Below are 24,538 nucleotides of genomic sequence, written 5' to 3' on the forward strand. Positions count from 1 at the left end.
AACTGCTTTGACTTGATCATAAAACTTCGCTTTTTAAAGCCTTCATAATTAACACCTGCTTTTCATCTTGATTTAATAATTTTAAACATACTTCCAAAATTTTGTACCTGAATGATCACACTTCATTTGACTTTGATAATTATAGTCGTGCTTCTATATTATTTGATTTTCATCTTTTGACTTTACATTGTTAAACAAACTGTAGTTAGTTTTGGTGCTGAAGTAGATCCACCCAGCTGAGCTTAAGATAACTCTTTTCATTTGAAAATATTAGCTCTTCCTTCGTACCTTATTTTTTAACGATTATTTTTAAAAATTATTTCTTAAAAGTTTCTTTTGAAAACAGAAAAAGTATGCTTCTAGCTTGAAAAATAGAAAAATCTCAATAGAAATATCTGTCTCTCATGGCAGACAATAGTGGGTATTTTTTTTTTTAATCTCCTTCAGGTTAAGAATGATGCCTTGATTAAAATATACATATATATATATATATATACATACACACACACACACACACACACACACACATATATATTCCTAGCACCTAACACAGAGCAAGGAACTAAATGTGTGTTGAATTATCTTGTTACTTTTTACATTATATATAGGAGTGATTTATGCATATGATATAAAATAATCATTTCTGCTATGATTGCTTTTTGTCATTACCACTGAAAATCTGAGGAAAAAAATTGAGAACTTTTTAAAATGTAAAAATAAATTTCAATAACCAGTTTCTACTTACTCAATTGCAACAATTACTTATTTAGTTTATATTTTCCCTTTATTTGGCTGTTTTGACAAACTGAAGATTTTAAAAATTTATCTGTGAAAGCAGAACTAGTTGAATCCAAGAAAAATTATATTTAACATATGAATGACATATATTGGTGAGAAGTAAGAGAAATGAAAGGAAAATATCCTGTGGGGTTACCTTGACAGTATTAATCACAACTAAGACTCACTGGTCAGTTGGTTTCATGGTATGATTATGAATATGTAGCTCTAACCAAAGGATTTATAAGTTACAGTATATTGAGAGTCATAACAAATGTATGCAGAAGCAGATTTCTGAGCATATTGAGCATTTGAAACCCATAGGCACAAAAGTGGTGTTTTCTGACAAGTAATGTTTTCTTGTCTCTAAATTATCCCTAATGACTATTATTCTTAAGAAATAGGGGTTCCCTTGTGGCCTTGCGGTAAGGATTTGGCATTGTCATTTTTGTGGCATGGATTCCATCCCTGGCTCTGGAACTTCTGCATGCTATGGGCATGGCAAAAATAAAATGAAATATAAAATAATGTATGTAATCAAACAAAAAACAGTCCTGAAATCTTCCTGAGCTATCAAAGCTCAAAACTTGCTTCAGCTTTGTTGAAGACTAAATCTTGCTGATAATTACAACAGAGATGTATTTGTATGATAAAAATAGATTTCATCAGGAATTTCTGGTACTCCTGTATAATTTTAGGAAATTAGTTCATACAGCCCTTCATGTAATATTGAAATACACTTTAAACAGTCAACATACTTTTTTAAAAAATTGACGGAGATATTTTAAAAAGAAGAGAGAGATCAGTAAAATTGTTTGCTTTTAGGAATTCAGTGTGCATGTTGGATTGAGCATTAAAACTCATTCCCTCTTATTTCTATTTTCTTCTCAGTGGTAATGATAAAACAACAAGTAAATAGGTGGAGCCTAGAGTGTACAGGTGAAGCTATAGATTCCCTCAGGTACAAAGGGAGAGAGCAGAAAGGCCATCACTGGAGACGTCTGAACTTCTGTGCAAAAATGTTACAGGGTGTTGTTAAAAAAAGATAGGAGGGGCTCTGATCAAAAGCTACATTTGTATAGCACATTAACTTTTAAAAAAAGTGTTGTCTTTACAACATTTAAAGTCTGTATCGATAATAGGGAAACATAAAACTTTAAGTACCTAAAGATAAATAAGCACATAGTTAATGGAATTCAGTAACCAGAAGTAAGAAAAAACTAGTTTTGTACATAAAATAAATGAAATATCTTAAGATAGTGCAATTACAGTACCAAAAACAGGATAGAGCAAAAGAGAGGGCAGAGGGGAGAGAGAGAGAGAGAGAGAGAGAGAGAGAGAGAGAGAGAGAGAAAGAGACTGACTATCGAACTTGACCAATAATTTGAAAATTTAAGATTTTAATAGAAGACCTAAAAAGACATTAATCATTGCTGAAAATTAATTGTTAGGGTGGAAGATCCAGCAGAAATTGTCGCATAATACAGAGAAAAGAGAAGATTTTTGGAAGGAAAAAAATATAAATGAATTGCAATATATTTTGGAGACTGAATATTCAATTTCAAGTAATAGCATTCAGACACTTCATAAAATGATAAAATTAACAAGGAATAATTAAATAAATAAAAACTTAAGAATATTTTCTTGAATTGAAGAATACCTTGAATTAGTAGATAGCAAAGGCTCATTATTTTATTTGATATAGATATTAGAAATGCAGTAAAATTTTTCCAATTAACTTTTGTTAACACAATCTTATACTAAAACCTAATAAGGGTAATTTGGTGAAAAAAGGTTATAGATGAGTTTTAAAGTACAAATTGTAGAAAACATTCTAAATAGATTAGTTAAATACAACAATTTAGCACAAGAAAACATATATCATGTAAATTAATATAATATGCTCCATTGTCTAAAATGTCTAAATATCATCTTTTAGGTGTCATGAATATAGTGAATTCTACTTTAGGGGAACATTGGCGCTATGGCAAGACCTCTGAATTAGGAGTTTAGTGACAAAATTTTTACACTAATGTCAGATCAAAAGTAAGCCAGTTTCAGGCAAGAGGCAGGTAACTTTTGGCAGTATTTCTCGTCTTTTTCTATTTATTATAATTCACAGAAGGGACTTCCAGCTCCGACTCCATGAAACTAAATACTGTGGAATGAGATTTGTGAGCTTTGGTCCTTGTAGGACCACAAATCATTGTATTTATCTAAGATTTTATCAACTACGAAAACCAATTTTGACACTTCTCAGGGTAATAACTACCACCTACAAATACATGCCTTAAAGGAAAAAGAATGGTAAACTGAACTGTTGGCAGATCTTTGCTATAAATAATTACTACACATTTTTTTGGAAAATAATCTGACAATAATAGACACTTTAGCTCCCAATATATTGAAAACTTTCTTACTGAAATACAAGTACCAAAAAAAGTGTGAGATTGAATGTAAAAGGTATTTATTTCAGCATTACTTTTAGTGGTAAAAAACTTTATTAATATGCAAATTAAACAGCAAATTGTTATAGTGTCTATTAGGTAGATTTCAAAGGGAAGAATCCATATCTAGTTACCTGAAGAAATGTCTACAATGCCTTGATAAAATAAAAGTAAATTAGAGTCCAATGAGAAGCTTCTCCTTCAGAAAAATAGGAATGAGGTGGGAACTGCCAGAGCATATAAATTTTGCTTTGTATATTTTTGCCTTGTTAAATCAGTCTTTAAAAGCATTTAGTACTCAACATTTTTAAAATGTCAAAAATAAAATAAGTTGAAGACATGAATAAAGTATAGAAATTGCAAAGAGGCAACTATATTTTATGTTATGTTATTAGAAAAGCAGATGTTCAGTGTCCTTGAGCAAGGTCAGAAAAACCACCCCCGAACCAAACCAACTTTAGAAACCAACCTTTCTCCAGCTATTTTCAATTTTAATTGTCTGCCATAAAAAGCATTGTTTTTATAATCAGATCAAAAAAATTATGATATATGTTTGAGTTTTATTTAGTGTCTACTGAGCTTGGAACGTTAAAATTACCCATGTGGAGTCTAACTTCCTTACTCTGATATTTGTAGGAATTAATATATGTGGTTGTTCTTGGAAAATGGAAACCTGATTTATAAAGAACATAATATTTTCATTTTCTTCATAGATCTAAATACATACTCTTAATTGGTTATTAGTGGCATATTTACATTTTAATCTGTAAAAATATTTTGCAGATTTATGATGGAAAAGACAAAACAACTCATCTACTAGGTGCTTTTACTGGTGCATCTATGAGAGGACTGACACTTAGTAGTACTTCAAACCAGCTCTGGCTAGAATTTAATTCTGATTCTGAAGGGACCGATGAAGGCTTTCAACTTGTCTATACCAGTAAGTATTTTGGGAAAAAAAAAAAAAAAGGCCGAATATTAATGCCAAATACTTATTAAATTTTCTCAGTACACCTGGTGAAGTAATATTCAACATTTGATTATCAATTTGCAATTTACAACTCCCTTCTACAAATATAAATTTATTTGACTCTAACAACAACTTAAAAAATTACAAGTATTCTAATTATTGGCATTTTACAGTTGAAACAACTTATGGTTCAGAAAGTTTAAGTACTTTGTGACTTGTACCTTATTTATTTATATATTTTAATGGCAGCATTTTCCTCATGCAATATTTAAGAACTTAAACTTAATTATACTTTTTAATAAATAGGAATCCAACGTTTGAGCCTCTACCTGTAATTGCAAAACACATGCGATACATACGAAGTAGTTACAGTTGGTCAGCCATTGATAACTGGATGATTTCAGATGATTTTACACTAAAGAGTAGCTAAGTTATTAGTTTATTTTGCTTTTGTGTTTAAATTCCCTGGTTAAAAATAAATTTATACAGACCTATTGTCAGCTCAAGTTGACCTCAAGTCAGCTATTTTGACATTTAAACAGGTGGAAGCTCAAAGACTGAGAACCATTGAGCATTATAGGTATGTGTGTTACATTAATTGTTACATGAACTGAATGAATTTATTTTACCAGTACCGTAATTTAATAGACTAATTACATCAATGAACAGTAAATCATATTCAAATAACCTATTATTGAGGTTCTGTTTTATGTAAGAACTGTTCTTGGAAAGTACAGGGCATGTAAAACTGAGGTGATTACTGGCTGTGTGTTTAACAAATTTATAATTTATCAGATTAACTCAGTTTTTGGAAGTTCATAATACTCATTTAATATAACAAAATAAACTAAGTAGCAGTATTCAGAAATCCTTACTGTTAGAATATTTGAAAGAAAGTCAAATGAGTTCCTTAAATTTTCTCAAGAACTCAAATGAATGAAAACTATCATAGAAATTAAGAAACTGTGGAAAGGTTACAGCATCAAAGATTCATGGGATCCTAAAGGGAATTTAAATCAAAATATTATTAATGAAAATATCTCCTTCTTAATGATATGAGAAGTAAAAGAAAGGAGACATAATACTGAGAGACTATTCTTGTTCCTTGTTTATTTCAAGGTTTTTTCCTACCTGTGCTAGTATTGTTACATCACTAAATTAACACAACATAAATTAACAAGGTGATGCTGAACACGCATTTTTTAAATCCTGAGAACTGTTGTGTACAATGTGATCTCTTATGGAGTCCTCCCAAAGAAAAATGAAAATCCAAGCAAATGTGTTTACAGATACTGCTGTGTGATGGACTAAAATTAATAGTATTGAAGGTTATTGCTCAAATTTAATTGGTGTGGCCTGCTCAGATGTTTTTTAAATCTGCTTTCCTCTTTCCCTTTCTATTTTCTGACAGGGCTGGTGACTTTTTTCAATCCATGGCTCAATGTTTACACAATGGTCATCCCTTTGCATTTCTCTTTTTCTAAAATGTCAATGGGTTTATGAATCCTATATTTTCTTTTCTAATATTTAAATTCTATGTAACTTGAGATTATTGATTCAAAGATGCTGGACATTGTAGACCATATCTGGATTTAATATTGTATGGGGTTCTGAGGTGTCTGGAACGAGTAAAATCACTGATTTTATTGTCATTGCTATGAGCTACTAGTTGCCAAAAAATAAGCGAAATTCTTAAAAATGAAAATATTTGAAGTGACCCTCCCCCTTTTTTTAAATTAAAGATTAAAGTATAGTTGATTGACAATACTGTGCCAATTTCTGCTGTATAGCAAGGTGACACAGTTGTACATATACATACATTTTTCTTCTCATATTGTCTGCCATAATGTTCTATCACAAGTGATTGGATATAGTTCCCTGTGCTATACAGGAGACCCCATTGCTTATCCATTTTAAATGTTATAGTTTGCATCTACTAACCCAAATTCCATGTTCTTCCTACTCTCTCCCCTCCTCCTTGGCAACAAGTCCGTTCTTGATGTCTGTGAGTCTGTTTCTGTACTGTAGGTATGTTCATCTGTGCCACATTTTAAATTCCATGTATAAGTGATACCATATGGTATTTTTCTCTTTCTGACTTAATTCACTTAGGATGAGAATCTCTAGTTGCATCCATGTGGTGCAAAGGGCATTTTTTGTTCTTTTTACGGCTCAGTAGTATTCCATGTGTATATGCACCACACCTTCTTAATATATTCTTCTCTTGATGCAAATTTAGCTTGTTTCAATATCTTGGCTATTGTAAATAGTGCTACAATGAACATAGGGGTGCATGTACCTTTCTGAATGCAAGTTTTGTCTGGATATATGCCCAGGAGTGGGATTGCTGGATCATATGGTAGTTCTATATTTAGTTTTCTGAGGTACCTCCATACTGTTTTCCATAGTGGTTGTACCAATTTATATTCCCACCAATAGTGCAAGAGGGTTGCCTTTTCCCCACAGCTTCTTTAGCATTTGTTATTTGTAGAATTATTAATGATGACCATTCTGAATGGTGTGAAGTGGTATTTCATTGTAGTTTTGTTTTGCATTTCTCAAATAGTTACTGATGTTGAACATTTTTTACTCATGTGCCTACTGGCCATCCATGTGTCTTCTTTGGGGAAATGTTTATTTAGGTCTTCTGCCCATTTTTTGATTGGGTCATTTGGTTTTTTGTTGTTGAGTTGTATGAGTTGTTTGTATATTTTGGAGATTAAGCCCTTGTCATTTGTATTGTTTGCAATGATTTTCTCCATTCCATTGGTTGTATTTTGTTTGTTTTATGGTGTCCTTTGCTGTGCAAAAGCTTGTAAGTTTGATTAGGTCCCATTGGTTTATTTTTGTTTTTATTTCTATTGCCTTGGCAGACTGACCTAAGAAAATATTTGTATGGTTTATGTCAGAAAACATTTTGCCTATGTTCTCTTCTATAGCTTTATGGTGTCTTGTCTTCTGTTCAACTTTTTAAGCCATTTTGAGCTTGTTTTTGTGCATGGTGTGAGGATGTATTCTAGTTTCACTGATTTACATGCAGCTGTCCAGTTTTCTCAGTACCACATCCAGAAGAGATTGTCTTTTCCCCATTTTATATTCCTTCATCTTTTATTAAAGATTAATTGACCATAGGTATCTGGGTTTATTTCTGGGCCCTCTGTTCTATTCCATTGATCTGTATGTCTGTTTTTGTAACAGTGCCATATTGTCTTGATTACTATAGCTTTGTAATATTGTCTGAAGTCTGGAAGAGTTATGCCTCCAGCTTGCTTTTTTCTTTCCTCCCTCAGGATTCTTTGGCAATTCTGGGTCTTTCATAGTTCCATATAAATTTTTGGATTATTTGTTCTAGTTCTGTAAAAAATGTTATGGGTACTTTGATAGGGATCGTATTAAATCTGTAGATTGCTTTGGGTAATATGGCCATTTTAGCAATATTAGTTCCTCCAAGCCAGGAGCATGTGATATCTTTCCATTTCTTTGAATCCTCTTTATTTTCCTTGATTGATGTTTTATAGTTCTCTGAGTATAATTCTCTCACCCCCTTGGACAGATGTACTAGGTCTTTTATTTTTGGGGGTGAAATTTTAAAAGGTATTGCTTTTTTATATATTCATTTTCTAATATTTTATTGTTAATATAAAGAAATGCAGTTGATTTCTGAATATTAATCTTGTATCCTGATACTTTGCTGAATTTTTTGATCAGTTCAAGTAGTTTTTTGTGCAGAGTCCTTAGGGTTTTCTATATATCATATCATGTTATCCACACTGAGTGACAATTTTACCTCTTCTCTTCCAATTTAGATACCTGTTCTTTCTTTTATTTGTCTGATTTCTGTGGCTAGGACTTCCAATACTATATAAAAGCAGTGAGAGTGGGGATCCTTGTCTTGTTCCAGATTTAGCAGGAAGGTTTTCAGCTTTTTGCAATTGAATATTATATTGCTGTGGGTTTGTCACAAATGGTTTTTATGATACGGAGATATGTTCACTTTGTACCCACTCAGTAAGAGTTTTTAGCATGAGTGGATGTTGGATTGTGTGAAATGTTTTTTCAGCATCTATTGAGATGATCATGCGGTTTTTGACTTTTGTTAATGTGGTACATGAAATTGAACTATCCTTGTGAATTTGGGACAAGCCCCAGTTGGTCATGGTGTATGATCTTTTTCATTTGTTGTTAGATTTGGTTGGCTAAAATTTTGTTGAGAATTTTTCCATCTATATTCATCAATGATATTGGCCTATAATTTTCTTTTTTTGAAATGTCATCTGGTTTTGGTATTGGGATGATGATAGCTTCATAGAATGTCTTTGGGTGTATTCCTTCTTCAATCTTTTGGAATAGTTTAAGAGCAATCAATATAAGTTCTTCTTTGTATGTTTGGTAGAAACATACCTCTTTTTGCCTGTGAAGCCATCTGGTCCTGGACTTGTGTTTGTAGGGAGTGTTTTTATTACATATTCAATTTTATTTCTAGTAATAGGTCTGTTCAAATTATTCATTTCTTCTTGATTCAGTTTTATGGGCTGTTTGTTTCTAGAATGTTGTCCATTTATTCTAGGTTGTCAAATTTGTTGGCATATAACCATTCATAGTATTCTCTTACTATTTCTTTTCTTTTTTTTTTTTGGTATTTCTGTAGTATCAGTTGAGATTTATCCTTTTTCACTTCTTATTTTGTTTATTTTGGGTTCTTTCTCTCTTATTCTTGGTGAGTCTGGCCAGAAGCTTGTCAATTTTGTTTATGCTTTCAGAGAACTGCTCTTTATTTTATTGATTTTTTTTCCTATTTTTAATCTCTATTTTATTTATTTCCTCTCTGATCTTTATCATTTCTTCCCTTCTGCTTATTTTAAGTTTTGTTTGTTATTCTTTTCTAATTCTTTTAGGTGGTAGGTTAAATTGTTGATTTAAGATGTTTTTCTTGTGTTTTGATGAGGGCCTATATCACTGTGAATTTCCCTTTCAGAACCACTTCTTTTTCCATAGATTTTGTATGGTTGTGTATTCATTGTCATTGTACCCTTCTTTTTTAATAACTCTGGCTGTTCACTATAGAAATATGTAATTTTTAAGATGGAAAGCTATAGAATTGGGAAGAAAGTATAAAACCTTATTTTTTAGAAAGGGCAGACATGCATCTATATTTTTCAGTCTCAAAACTGAAACTAAAATATTTCTGTTTCAGATCTGGAACTAAAATGTTTATAATCTAATTCCATGGTGTCTAGGACTATCACCAGGTCAGAAAATGCTTGTAAGATTTTCTAACCCAACAGCTATGTTCTGAGCTACTTTGTTAGGAAGAATCCTGAAGGTAGTAACACATCTGTTATTAATTGTATTTGTTCCTAGGTGTTACTTCTGATTTTTATAATGGCAGTCTTTCTACATATCTGCAATTTTCTTAATAGTTAAACACAGATTTCCTAGCTTTGAAATAAGCTAATATCCATCCTCCAAACATACTTTGGTTTCCAGCCTTAGCTCATGTGTCTAGGCTTCTTCTTCTTCTTTTTTTTCTTCAGTGTTTCTTACCCACCTGGAGTATCAATTGAAATATTCAAAACCATTTCAAGTATGTCCTGACTTAATGCTGATTCCTTCAACCAGAGTTAGCCTATTTTTTAAATAGTTCTTTTGCAGTAGTCTATATCCACAACTAATGGATTAATGGACCTACATTAGTTGTGGACATAGTATTGTGGTTATACATTTTTGCAAACATATTGTGCATAGTTTTTCATGGGGCCATTTCACTTCATAATGTCTTTAGTCAGTTTTAGTTCAATTACAAATTTTTACATATTCTTGCTAAATTGGCATGTGGTCTGAATACTGATTTTATACAACTTTTTGGTAATATAGATGATTTTACTAAGCCACAGATTTTATATCCCTAAAATTCTTAGAGGCAGTAATTAATTCCTGAACAACTGAGAATTTGCTAAGGAGCTCAAACATGAGGAAAAATGTTTTGTATGTGAATCCCTGTATCCAGTCATTTCTAAACCCAACTCCCCACTTGCCATGTGGTATGTTTCCCTTAAAATCATTCCACCTTTGTTTCTGAAACATCTGAGAGAACATTGTAAGATGCAGGGAGCTCTAGTATTCACATTAAGAGGATTAAAGACAGAGAGAAAGGATATTTGGCTAGAGCAGATCAGATAAGGATTCATGAATGAGGTAGTATTAAAGGTTGTGTTGGTGGATAACAGAAAGGAATAGTGGAGCATATTCTAGGCAAACAAAATAGCATGAAGAAAAGCACAGAGATTAGAAAGAACATGTTAAGCACTTTCAAGCAAATAGAGCAAATAATTTAATTCAGATTACTCCCACTTGCCTAGATTCTTACAATTCTAGTTTTAGCATAAACAGGTCTTTTAAGACCATCCTTATCTAATGATACCTGCCTTTTTGTCCACCTTTCTATTATCTGTTTGTAGACTTAATAACACTTGATGTTGTCTAGTTATTTCAGTTTTAAGTAGACAGAATTGCATTTGGCTGAAATTAAAATGAAGAAATATTTTAGAACAAGCTTTTAAGGTGTGTTTTATTTCAACTGTTTTATTGGCCCATTCATTATGTAATCACTAAGAATAGCAAATGGACTAAGTAGTGGAAACAGTGATTGAGATGCTGATTTGGGCTTCATGGTTGGAAAACCCAACCATTGCTTAAACAACCACGGTTTATTTTTATCACGTAAGAGCTGTGGAGAGAAAAGAGTTAGGTAGGTCTTGATTCAGTTGCTAAACCTGGGCAACAAGTGTCATGTCCCTCTCTTTTCTCTGTGACATTCTTATTCACTAGCATAATGGTGAATATTAGAGTATTAACTTTTTGTTCTCACCTTCAAAAAAGAAAGAGGGAACAGGTGGTGTCGTCATACATATCCCTTTTACTAGAAATGCAAAATCTTTTGTTAGACATTCTTCTATCTCTTTTTGTCCTAAGCGAAGATATGTGGTTATTCCTAAATTTCCTAGCAAGCAAGCTGGAAAAAATGAAGTATATGGCAGACTAAATAATTGGGTTATTGCTAGACTGTCATGATATGCTGCCTGATAGGATTCAACTGCTGCTAGGAGCAAGAACGGGGTTTTATTCATGAGGGAGAAGAAAAGAATAGATATCGAGAAGATAGAGTACATATCTACTATGATGTACAGCTGTACCAGATATTCCAAAACATAATAATTTCAAAGATACTGTATTAATATATGCCTCTGTTATTAATGGTGTCATGGAAGTCTGGAGACTCTTGAGTGCATAGAAAGTTTGCATTTGGCTCACCTATTATTAATTGTTTTAGTTCTGCAATACTAAGAAGATAGTGAGCTTCTCTCACTTTCCTCCACAATAAATAAATTATAACACACCTGGTATGAAAATACTACACCACATTTGAGGGGAGAAAATGTCCTATTCCTTTATTCTTCTAAAACAAATTAAATCTCTTCCATCTTCACCCTTTAGAGTTGTCAAGAATAATCTCATTTAGTCTTTTGTAAAGATATCCTCCTTCTCCCAAATTAATCTCTCAGTCAATTCATGTTGGCTTTAGAGAATTGAAGTATGGGCAGCTATGCTGGTTGAATATGAAACCCTTTTACAAACTTGATCAGACCTTGACTAATATTAGGAAATTCAATTACTCTTCTATCTCTCCAAACTCTCAGAATAAACTCCTTCCATGAGTCAGGCCACTCTTCCATTCTTTTCAAAAATGGCTAACAATAACTCTTGCCCTTGAGAAATCTGAAACTTATTCCAAATGAAAATCTAGATGAAGCATTTTTTCAGGTGTTTTATACAATACAAATTAATTGTTTATTCCCTTGTGGCTTGCTTATGCATAGTTGTCTTCCCTAGAGGGTGTAAGGGAGTAAAGTGAGAGTCATTTCCTTATTCTAATGTTGGATGAGAAATTAGGATATCAATACAATTCCTCTCCAAAACATCACTCTGTTCTGGTTAACTCTAAAACAGAACTTAGAAAAACCTGATAGGATATTATGGCCAGATTCTCTCAACCCTTCCATACATATTCAAGAGTGGATTCCTAAATCTGATGTCTGTTACTGTATTTCTTTCTGAAGGTTGAGTTGCAGAAATGTCACTTCTTTGTGGTTACATGTCTTATCTTTTCTTTCATCTATTGGAATTAACTTGTTTATTGTGGAAATTATTCATTGGGTCATAGGTTGAAGTTTTGTCTTCCCCTACTGGAATGTTTTATGCTCTGGGGATAAAGAGTACACTGAAGAAGAAAAAGTTCCTGCCCATATGGAACTAACTTTTTAGTGAGACCAGACAGAAAAGAAAGATTTGAACAAAAGATAAGAGGCATTTAGAAATAATGTATAACCTGGTGATGGAATAGACAGTATAGAAAATGGGTCTATTGAAACCAGTTTGTTCAGGGACTCTCTCAGGGTGTGTCACCTGAATTATTACTTGAATTACATAAGAGGCAACCACATACAGATCTGAGGAAAGAAAGTTCTAGGCAGGTAGATCAGAAGGTCAAGGGCCTAAGAGAAGACTTGATCATAAATTATTTGGCTAGAGATGGGTAAGCAAAGAGAATGGGATAAAATGAGGAAGTTGGAAGCAAGGCAAGAGTGAGGACTACAGTAAGGGGCTCAGATTTAATTTAAAAGGCACACAGAGACTTAACATTTTTATAACATTAAATATGAGTTAAAATAATTGCTAGCATTTATCTACTACCTACTAGACACAAGCTATAACTCTATGAGGAAAGTCTATTATCCTCAGTGAGAAGGGAAGGAAAAGCAGCCAGAGAGAAGTTGTTATTTGCCCAGGGTGACAAAGCTCATAAGTGCAGACATGAAAATTTAACTGAGGGGCTTTACCTCTAGAATGTGTGAGCTTAATCACTGTGCTATATTACCTCCAATCCAAATTGTGTACATTTTATATTTAGAATTCTGTGGATTTAATACTTTTTTAAACTTTTGATATGTTTAAAAAAATAATTCTTTAAAATGTTAGTGCAATTCTTCCTAAAGAAATTTTTGTCATTTTAAGCCTAAGAATCATAATGGTTTATTTCTCACCAAATTTACTATCAAACTGTGTCTTAGGCCTAGTATCTTTTATGTTGTTCATGAAATCTTTAAACTCTATTTCTCAAGGATATGCTTCATTGCACATTCTTCTAGCTCTGTTCATTTCTAATTACCCTACTTTTATTCAGTAGAAAAAAAATGGGTATTTTGAACAACCATCCATTAAAGAGGTAAATTGCACCTTTTTGATAGATTATAGAATTTTCTTCTCAAAAGCTGATCTGGAAAATGTCCCTGATGTCCAGCTATTAGGCATCACCTCTAGGCTCTGATATCATCTTATTATCACTTCTGAACACTTAATTTTCTGAAAAGCCCATTTCTGAAATGTTCATTATCCCAGGGCAGTAGTTTACATATATATAACTATTATATACACACACACACACACACATATATACACACACATATATATATATATACTATTGTACCCCATTATATATGGGTATATTGTACCCATATATATGGATTTTCTTAGCCTTTGAGTTTTGTTACTGGAAATAATTCAGTAATTTGTATGGAACACAGCCATTTCAAATTTTATATTCAAATTAAGAAAGGCAAGAGCTAATTTGTGATGCCATTTCTCGCATACAAGCTTTATAAATATATAATAAATTATTCTACTTAAACTCTTAGTTATGAATATATTTTTGACAAGGTTAATAATGAAAAATAATCAGATGACCTATTAATTCTAACTTTATTCTTCATATACAGCTTATTTAATGAAAATGCAAGTAGAAAATAAGTAAATTTCAAGGGAGCAACAAAGTTAGTCTGTGTCCTGAAAACTAACCTGACAATAAAGTATTGACTAATGCTATGTTATAGTACAAGATATTCTAACTAAAATATTAAAGGAAAAATTCGTATATGTCATTTATATATATAATATTGGATATAATTTTTTCATATTAGAATAACAGAAAAGTTATTACCATTTTTATAGCCTTCATATCCCAAAAGTTTTGTAAATTTTGAACTTAAATATTTAATGACCTACTAATTTACTCCTGATATCAAATTAATTTCTGGCAGATTGAATATTCATATATGAGTGTCAAAACTCTAAAATGCTTAGAAAAAAGTGTGACCTGGAATAGAAGTATCTTAAGGTGAAGCAAAATCAGTGAAGATAAACAAGCAAAAATCTATCAATGTTCAGTAACATTCCAGCCCTTCTAGATACTTCCCTTAAGTGTAGAGACTAAAAATCTGTCACCTACATTTCCCATGCCCTTGCCAGTGATCTCTGCTTAGACCTTGCCAATTAAAGGCAATCCTGTGAGAGCTAAAAGGTGGAATTGTTGATGAAGCCATTATTTTTCACCAGCATCTGCAGGCAGGAATGTGGTTCTGGCAGGTGGTTGTATGTGGCAGCAGCTTCCCTAAATTTCTGGATTTCCTAAAAGCCTGCGGTAGCCTTTGACCTTCACATTCTCTGCATTTTTTGTATTTTCCCTCTAATTTCTTCTATTGAATTTTAGCAATAAAAATAAGTGGCTTCTATTTTCTTGACCAAGTCATTATTATTTAGTATTATTATTTTTATTTTTATAAATCTATGTCAGAATATACCATGAACAAAATTTTAAAATAAAATGTTTTAGAGGGAAACAGTTACCATATAACAGGAAAACTTATACTCCATAGAAAGGAATCCTACAAATAAATTTTTAAAAATAAGATAATAGAAAATATGGGCAAAGTCTTCCTGCTGTGGTGAAACAGGTTAAGTATCCAGCATTGTCTTTGTGGCAGCATAGGTTCGAACCCCAGCCTGGTAACTTCCATATGCCATGGGTGCAGCCGATAAAATAAAATACGGGCAAAAAATTTCACAATAGTTAACAATAAGCAAAAGGCAAAAAGTGCTTGATAGAAATTAAAAAATGAAAATTAAAGTCTAAATAATTTTCTCTCGTATGTTCATAAAATTGGTAAAAATTAAATAGCTGTATGATACTAAATGTTGATAATAATTTGAAGAACCTGAACTCATACACTTTGAAGGATATAAACTGGTATGGTTATACAGGAGAAATTTGTCAATATCTAATAAAATTTATTTGTAGATACATCTAGAGTATGCCCACTATATATATACTAAAAGACTGATGACTAAAAATTACATTCAGGCAAAGCTAAATTCCACTATCCCAGAATTATGTATGAAGGTATGATATACAAGACACAAACTAACATGTTTAATAATTTATCACTTACATTTTTTATACTCAAAGATTAAATGTTAGGAATGTCTTTGAGTAACATTTTCTAGTCAGAACTTTATACATGGGATTTAGAGCATCAGCAATTAAAAAGAAGAAAAGAATTTTTTACCTCAACTCCTAATCCTCTGGTTGGAAATGCATAGCAATCATTTGCATGAGCTTTTTTTGTATATTTGTTTAAACTCTTAATGTCTATAGACTCAAAACTATAAGGATTGTCTTAAGGCATTTTAATAAAATTTGTCATTTTGGAGTCTGATATATCTGATTATTAGTTTGATTAGTGAAAAATGTGTGTCATTTTTTTGATTAGTTTGATTACTGACAAAAAAGGAACATGTAATTTTTTTCAATACTTTCTTCTCTCTCTGTTCTTTATCATATCTGAATCAAAGAGGATTGGGAATTCCCCTGTGGCTCAGTGGAGATGAATCCAACTAGGAACCATGAGGTTGCGGGTTTGATCCCTGGCCTTGCTCAGTGGGTTTAAGGATCTGGCGTTGCCGTGAGTTGTAGTGTAGTTCACAGACATGGCTCAGATCTAGCTGTGGCTGTGGTGTAGGCCAGCAGCTGTAGCTTCGATTAGACCCCTAGCCTCTGAATTTCCATATGCCTTGCTGTGGCCCTAAAAACCAAGAAAAAAAAAAGAGGATTATCATAGGTGTTGTATGACAAGCATGGATTATTCTCTGCTTGTGAATTTTAAGATGACAAAGTTGACATTCTGCTTTATATGTATTCTTATTTACATATAAAGAATTCTAAAATAGGACTTCTCCTAGCAAGTCTCATTGAATAAGTGAAATTTAGTAACCAAATATTAAATATAATTGTTAAAAATTATTCTGCTGAATATTATGAAATAAATACACTAAAGAACTCCATAGAGATTAAGATTATGGTAGAAATTGCATTACTGTTTAAACTTTTATTAAGGTTTTTGGCTTGAAAATAATATGTTGTTATATTTAGCTTATTGCTTTCAGTTTTCTTATTAACAATCTATTTCTCTTTTTACATGGCAATTTGAAAGTTCTAATTTTTAGTACAAAAAATTAACATATCTTCATTTGCCTTTAAATATTCTAAAATTTCACTTTAACAATATTAAATATATATTTATGTTTTAGGTACATTTCAAAGAAATAAAACTTAGGAGGAACTTCTTATTTTAGTTACATCGAAAATGCTTACTTATATTCAAAAAGTGATTCTCAGATATCATCTATATTACTAAGCCATCTGCCTTATTGTATTACCCACACTATGTTGTTGACCAGCTATGACATCATCCTATGTGACTATGCAATTGTTCATAGACACACTGGACAGAAACTGTTGAGGCAGGGATTCAACTATTTGTCTTTCATTAAGTCCAGGTAGTAGTTAAATAGCAAAGTATCAGATTTTGATTTAATCTTGAGAAAACGTGTTTTGTATCCCCACACGGTGCATCCCTCATAGAAACACTTACATATGTGCAAACAAAGATATAGAATTATAGTATTTTTATAGCAGTGAATAATATAAACAATATAACAATATAAATGCTCATGAGCTGGAGAACACATAACTAAATTTTGGAGTATGCCTCCAAATACATATCACAAGTAGTTAAAATGAACAAAATGTGTGTGTGTGTAAAAATGCAATGCTGGGCAAAAAATAAAACCTCAAAAGAATTTTATTACAATTGTATAATTTATAAACTGTGTAAATGCTTTCAAAATAATACCATATATTATTCATAGATATATAGATATGTGGTAAAAACATAAGTTATTTGTTAAACTAAAATACTGATTCAGAATAGTTGCTAGCTCTGAGTAGGAAAAGATCAAAAAGGGATTGTAGATGGCCAAAAAAGGAATTTTAACTTATTGCCTTTATTTCTTAATAACAATATTAATGTAAATATGAATCAATTAATGCAAATATTAATCTGAAAGTGAATCTGAATTTATATTATTATTAATGTGAAGCTACTATGATACTAGAATCTGATAAAACTAGCTAGTGAGGTTGTTGTTTTACCCTTTCTATTCTTTTGCAGATTTCAAATAGTAGCTTAATAATGTTAGAAATCCTAAAGAAATATGCTATATGATGGCAGGAAAGGAATTAGATTTCAGTTTACATTTTTCAGCAAGTCAGAAGAATTTAGGGAATTGAGAATTTTCAGTCTGTTTTGTGCTCTAAAAATTTTAGTTTCATCAGAGTATCATCTTTCACAAGGAATGGTGAATATTTACAGTATATGTCATTTTTCTTACACATCTTTATTTAATTGTCAGTTTCAAGGATTGGAGCTTTTCAGTGAAAAGACTGGCAGCTGAATGGTTCCATAAAGATAAGACAGTTCTGAATATTTATGAATAAGCAACAATAATTCCACTAAATTGGACTAAATTATGTTGTGCTTTGTAGCTTATATACTATTGTCCATGTGCACTTTCATCTAAATGCAAAGTATTATAAATTATCTTAATTTACAGAGAATGTCTCCATTATACCTCATCACCAGCAATTGCCAACCACATTTACAGAACATTCAAATTACAGGAGAATGAATTTGGTAATAAACCTTGAAAAGAGAGTTTGATTTCCATTTTTATTTTCATAAATGATTTGTGGTAAAACTCAAAAGTGGCTGAATCTTGAATGACAAACTGTGTATTATGTCTGGTAGAAGGAATTGGAACTAGCTATTTTTGAGCAAGGACACTTTAAATGTAGTGCTAAGTATGCATATCTATGCATAGTAATATGTTCTAAAATTTTTACGTTACTACTTCTACTGTTTCTACTTCTGTTTTTAAAATACTGATTTGCTTGACCATGTATCCTTTATATCTCATATATGTCATAATTTTAGTTAATGACTTCTAACCTCTTGTCTGTCTCTGTCTCTAAAGCTGTTTAATTATTTTAAGATCTTTCCACCTAAATGAGGTTATCATAAATTGATCCATACAGAAAATTCCTGAAGGATTTTTTTAACTATCTCATAAATTTCAGTTTCTCATAAATATTACTTTATTTTTCAGTTGTCTCCCAGAGATAATTGCCTCTAAGTATCATATCCATTCATGAACATTACTGAGCATTTGTTATGTACGAGATTTTGTGCTAGATAGGTGTTGTGGGAAAGAGAAAAAAAGTGAAAATGTAGCCCTCAACATACAGAAATTATAGTATTAATTCAGCACTCCTAGCTGTACAGTTCTGGTGATGTTACGTTTGCTTTGAAACTCTATGAAGCCAATACTACAAATCAGTGATTTGACATCAGAAAGCTTTCTAGCTCAAACTAGATTAATTTGATCAAGGATCTGTGCTGACAAAAGAGATACTAATCTCTTTCTGATTATGATCTGACCTAAGATAAGCATAAAAGTCATCCTTTTCTCCAACATTATTTCTCTTGAAATCAAAGATTTCCCTCATGAAGCAATCTAGAATATTTATTATAGTCCTCTAATCTCAGAAGTTATAATTGATATATTTTAGCACTTAATTGTTTCTGATACATATGTTATATCATTTATCTTACATTTATATAATTTGTAAAACATTAGGGAAAGAAGAATCTCAAAGCTAAGGGGGTTAGGTTTTGGTAAGTGATATCATGCTTGATTTAAATCCTCAAGTACTCTTTTCCAGTTCTTTTCAGGATCTTAATAGTGAATTGTGCTATGACTGTTTAGTTTTTAATATTCATCTTTATTAATTTTATTCTGAAAGTGCCCACTAAGTGTTCTGTATCTAGAGAGATTAATTATAATTTAAGTGATATATTATTAGTAGTAGTAATAATAACTTTATCATCATCCTTTTGACCCAGTCTTTACCCCTGTAATAGCAATGAAAATCAGATGGAAAAGTCTACACAAGTGGCCAGGGACAAGGAATAAAGAAAAATGGATTTGCTATGCTTAAGGCAGTTGTCTCTCCTTCCTCTCCCAAAAGGAGAAAGAAAAACTTTTCCTTCTTAGAGATGGGATGGAAAGAATTGTATGTTTTAATTGTAACTTTTACAATGTAAATTTAGGGTATAAACAGCCAAATTAGTCTCCTATATCTCCAATATTTATAATCTAAAGATATCTGTAAGGTCCTGGGTCTCATTCTTCCTTGAAATGTAAACACAAATCCCCTCCAGAGTTAAGTTAATCTCTAGAGTTTTCTCACTACTCATAGTTGTAAATTTACTTCTCGGGTGTTGCACTTAGCTCAAGATCCTAAGTTTCCAGCGAGTTATGTAGAGAGCCCCAACTCTTCAGAAATCAAAAACATGTTCTCTGCACCCCACTCTTTTTTTTCTTATGAGAATTTTTGGGAACTGTGCATTTCAGAGAAGGCAGAATACAAAAACCTAGAGTTCAAACTGATTACTGTGTTAACTATTGCTAAAGTGTATTTTAAATGCAAGGTCATTTCACTTTCTTCTAAGACTATAAAAATAAAGCAGTCTAAAGTTGTATTTGTAGCGGACATATTTCTTACTTGGATAGTTGTGATTTCACATATTTTCATGCATTTTAAATTTTTCATGGTTTGATTCTTATGGTTACATTGGTCAGAATCTATTAGCTGCAAATCACTTGAAGTAGGTAAGAATCATAGTACTGTAACATAGTCATATAGACCATGCAGCATCATTGCTGAATTTGAATAATACAACAAATTCTAATTTTCAAGGAAAAAAAGTCTATGGTGGCTGCACACTAGCAACATTAAATATACAACTAGGAAAATTTATGCAATCATTAAAAACAAACATAAGGAATGATTTGTGAAGTTTTAAATCTGTCAAGTTTTGTTTGTAATAAATTTATATTCTTCTCATAGGTTTTGAACTTTCACATTGTGAGGATCCTGGCATTCCACAATTTGGATACAAGATCAGTGACCAAGGCCATTTTGCTGGTAGCACTATCATTTATGGATGCAATCCAGGCTACACTCTGCATGGAAGTAGCCTTCTCAAGTGCATGACAGGGGAGAGAAGGGCATGGGACTATCCTCTGCCATCCTGTATTGGTAGGATACTGTTTTAGGTTTTCATGAACTATTTCTATGGAAGCATTACCAAAATATACTGTACCTTTTCAAGTTATTCTGTCTGTCTACACGTAACTCATACCTTAATCAAAAAGGTAATGACTGCTTAGCTTAAATTTGTGGAAAGTCAGAGTCCTTTTCATAATCTTATCAATGAATACATTTTCATTTTTTGTTAAAATAGTTTGTATGAAATCCTTATATATATATATCCTATCCTGATATAAAGTTTAACTCACTATGGAGATATGTCAATTTTTTTTTTTCGCTTTTTAAGGCTGTTCCTGGGGCATATAGAGGTTCCCAGGCTAGGGGTCGAATTGGAGCTATAGCTGCCAGCCTACACCACATCCCAACAACCCCAGATCCGAGCAGTGTCTGAGATCTACACCACAACTCATGGCAATGCTGGATCCTTAACCCACTGAGTGAGGCAAGGGATCGAACCTGCGTCCTCATGGATACACAAGTAGTCAGATTAATTTCTGCTAAGCCACGACGGGAACTCCCAAGCCTTAAAATTATATACACATTGAATCACATAGATCAGATTCGTTTAAATATACAAAATTATTGCCTATGCTGGTATCAAGGTGGATTAAAAAATAGTAAACTATTCTCAATGACTTTTAAAGACCTTCTTATATGCTTTATTACACACCTTTTCAAAAACCTAAGTGCATATATTTTTCTTCTGTGTACATATTATGACATAACTAAATGAATTTCAGTAAGAAAAGGCATATATGAAAGTCCGTGAAATCGGATATGTTACCTACATAAAGCTTAAATGATCATTTTTTCTCTTCTTTGTATAGCCATAGTATAATTTTATTACTACCATCTTATAGTTCAGTTAACAAATAACGGGGTATGTGCGAGAAGGATAGTTGATAGAAAAGTATTAGTAAAGTCCTCTGCTTTTCTTCTTTTCTGCTCCAAATATGAAAATAGATGCCAGGCTGGAATATTAGGACAACAAAAGAAAAAAATATTTAAACAAAACACTAAATCCTCTGTAGGGAATAAACATTCAGTGATTCTTTAGCCATTCTTATTTCTTAATGGCATTTGTGGAGGCACAAATCTATTTTCTGCCATGCCAATATCCTAAAATTGACTTAAACTTGAAAAAAAAAAAAAAAAAAAGCTTTATTGGAGTTCCCTTCATGACTCAGAGGTTAACGGGCCCGACTAAGATCCATGAAGTTGTGGGTTTGATCCCTGAACTTGCTCAGTGGATTAATGATCTGGAGTTTCCATGAGCTGTGGTGCAGGTTGCAGACGTGGCTCAGATCTCAAGTTGCTGTGGCTGTGGCGAAGGCTGGCAGCTGTAGCTCCAATTCGACCCCTGGCCTGGAAGCTTCCATATGCCATGAGTGTGGCCCCCCAAAACAAACAAAGAGCTTTATTAAGGTGCAATTGATATCTTAAAAAATTGCACATATTTAATATATACAACTTGATGAGTTTAGAGTCCTAAACCTTTTGAGATAAATATTAGTGTTTGGTAGTTGGTATGATCAGCATAGGAATCTCAAGAGAAGTTGATAGAATACAAGTAAAAAAAAAGAAATTCTAGTTACTAAGAAACTTGCAACTAATTGCAGTTTTGTGATGACATGAGACTTCTGTCAGTTTATTAAAACATTGACTCACACAAAAAGCAAACATCTTTTTATCTAACCAAAATGCAATTATAGAATTATAATGCTTTTTTTATTGGGGGGGTGAACTTCCCCGTGGCATATGTATGGAGTTTCTGGGCCAGAGATCAAATCCAAGATGTGGTTTTGACCTATGCCACAGCTGCATCAATACTGGGTCCTTAACCCACTTCTCTGGGCTTGGGATCGAACCTGCATCCCTACTGCTTCAGAAAAACTGTTGATCTCCTTGTGCAACAGTGGAGACTCCAGTAGTGCTTTATTGTCAGATGGCATCTGAATTTCAGATAGATTGTGAGGATAATACCTAAAATAACCATCAACCTAAATTGACAAAGCTCAGGATTCTATAGTAAGACCCACAATCAACCCATTGGCATTGGTTATGAGAAAAATGTAGCACTGATTAATTCTCTCTGAAATTATTCTTTGATATGAATATGCAATATATGCAGAAAATTATTAAGGGTTGCAATAGCATTAAACTATAAACATGTAAATACTTATTTGCCATATTGTCTTTAAAATTAAAGTCATAAATGAATACATTAAAAAACATATTTTTCATATATATTGAACCAATCTGAAGACATTTTTCTTTTTTTGGACAAAACATTAGGCAATAGGAGGACATTGGTCTAGAAGAAGATTTTAATTATGTTTGCAAAGAATCTATGCACTTTATATTTATGAATGTGCCAACTCCAGACCTAATGACTTGATATGGCTGAAGATTTCATGAGAAAGATAACTTTTTTTTTTTAAAATATGGACAATAAGAAATAACAGCTGAAAACTATTGGATACATGGTGTGTCAGGCGCAAGATTTCCATGATAACAGAAAATGAAATTCTGTTTTTGATGGTGTTCTTTACTGACACTAATTTATAGCTTTACTACCTGGCATAAAATCATAATTTTCTGTGCTTATTAACTTTAAATAGCTATTATGGCTATATTTTTGCCTTTTTTCAAATAAGAAACTTTTTCTCAGTTGTATGCATTATTTCTAAGTAATTATGTCTCTGTAGCTTATACATTGAACAAACAAAACAATTTTTGAGGCACCATAGCCAGAGGGATTTAACTTGTACATCTTCATTTTTATTTGCAAACACAAAATTTCTGTCAGAATACACACTTCAGTGCTATGTCATATAGCATTTGAAGTCAAAATGCTATGTAATATTTGTAGCAAAGAAATAGGGAAAAAGAGCTGTGTTTAAATTCAAAATAAGGAGTTCCCGTTGTGGCTCAGTGGTTAACGAACCCGACTAGGAACCATGAGGTTGCGGGTTCCATCCCTGGCCTTGCTCAGCGGGTTGAGGATCCGGCATTGCCATGAGCTGTGGTGTGGGTTGCAGATGCGGCTTGGATCCCGCGTTGCTGTGGCTCTGGTGTAGGCCGGTGGCTACAGCTCTGATTAGACCCCTAACCTGGAAACCACCATATGCCACAGGAATGGCCCCAGAAAATGTAAAAAGCCAAAAAAATAAATAAATAAATTCAAGATAAACATAGTAAGCAAAACTCTGATTTGCCTTGCAATTGCTTCAAAATTAATCTAGAGGAATGAAGTATTAAATTGGTATCACAATGCAAAATAAACTTGATTAGTTCTCTATAGGTATGTGTATCAGTCAGAGTTCTCCAGAGAAACAGACTCTATAGGTTTAGGACTCTAAACTATCAAGTTGTATACATTAAATATGTGCAATTGTTTAAGATATCAAGAAATTTGTTTTATTTATTTATTTATTTACCATCTTTTTAGGGCCTCACCCATGTCATATGGAGGTTTCCAGGGTAGTTGTTGAATTGGAGCTGTAGCCACAGCCACAGCAATGTCAGATCCAAGCCGAGTCTGACACCACAGCATACAGCAACACCAAATCGTTAACCTACTGAGTGATGCCAGGAATCGAACCTGCGTCCTCATGGATGGTACTCAGATTCATTTCCACTGATCCATGGCAGGAACTCAAAGAAATTTATTTGTTTTATAATTGTGGGGACTGACAAGTTCAATATCCATAAAGGCTGGGAACTCAGACAGAAATTAATGCTGCAGTCTTGAGAGAGAATTTCTTCTTTTCTAGAAAACTTGTTTTGCTCTTAAATTCTTCCAATTGAATTTAAACATTATCCACATTATCAAGGGTAATCTTAAGTCAACTAATTGTAAATGTTAGCCATGTCTCTAAAGTACCCTTACAGCAGTAACTAGCCTAACTGGGTACTATAGCCTAGCCAAGTTGACAC

At 32.5% G+C, this 24,538-nt stretch overlaps 1 protein-coding gene across 5 annotated transcripts in view; it reads left to right on the forward strand.

The window, feature by feature from the left end:
* CSMD3 (CUB and Sushi multiple domains 3) overlaps positions 1–24,538 on the forward strand; it is a 1,221,352-nt gene that overhangs the window by 874,219 nt on the left and 322,595 nt on the right. For all 5 annotated transcript variants that reach the window (XM_021090582.2, XM_021090584.2, XM_021090585.2 and 2 more), the window contains 2 exons: positions 4,008–4,164; positions 20,396–20,587. In XM_021090582.2, the coding sequence (XP_020946241.2) occupies positions 4,008–4,164; positions 20,396–20,587 (349 nt within the window). The remainder of the gene's footprint in view (positions 1–4,007; positions 4,165–20,395; positions 20,588–24,538) is intronic.

The sequence above is a fragment of the Sus scrofa genome, chromosome 4 (assembly GCF_054392235.1).
Source record: "Sus scrofa isolate SSC_HxYL_T2T_F1_AM1 chromosome 4, Sscrofa_HxYL_maternal_Yorkshire_Landrace_v2.0, whole genome shotgun sequence".
Classification (NCBI taxonomy): domain Eukaryota; kingdom Metazoa; phylum Chordata; class Mammalia; order Artiodactyla; family Suidae; genus Sus; species Sus scrofa.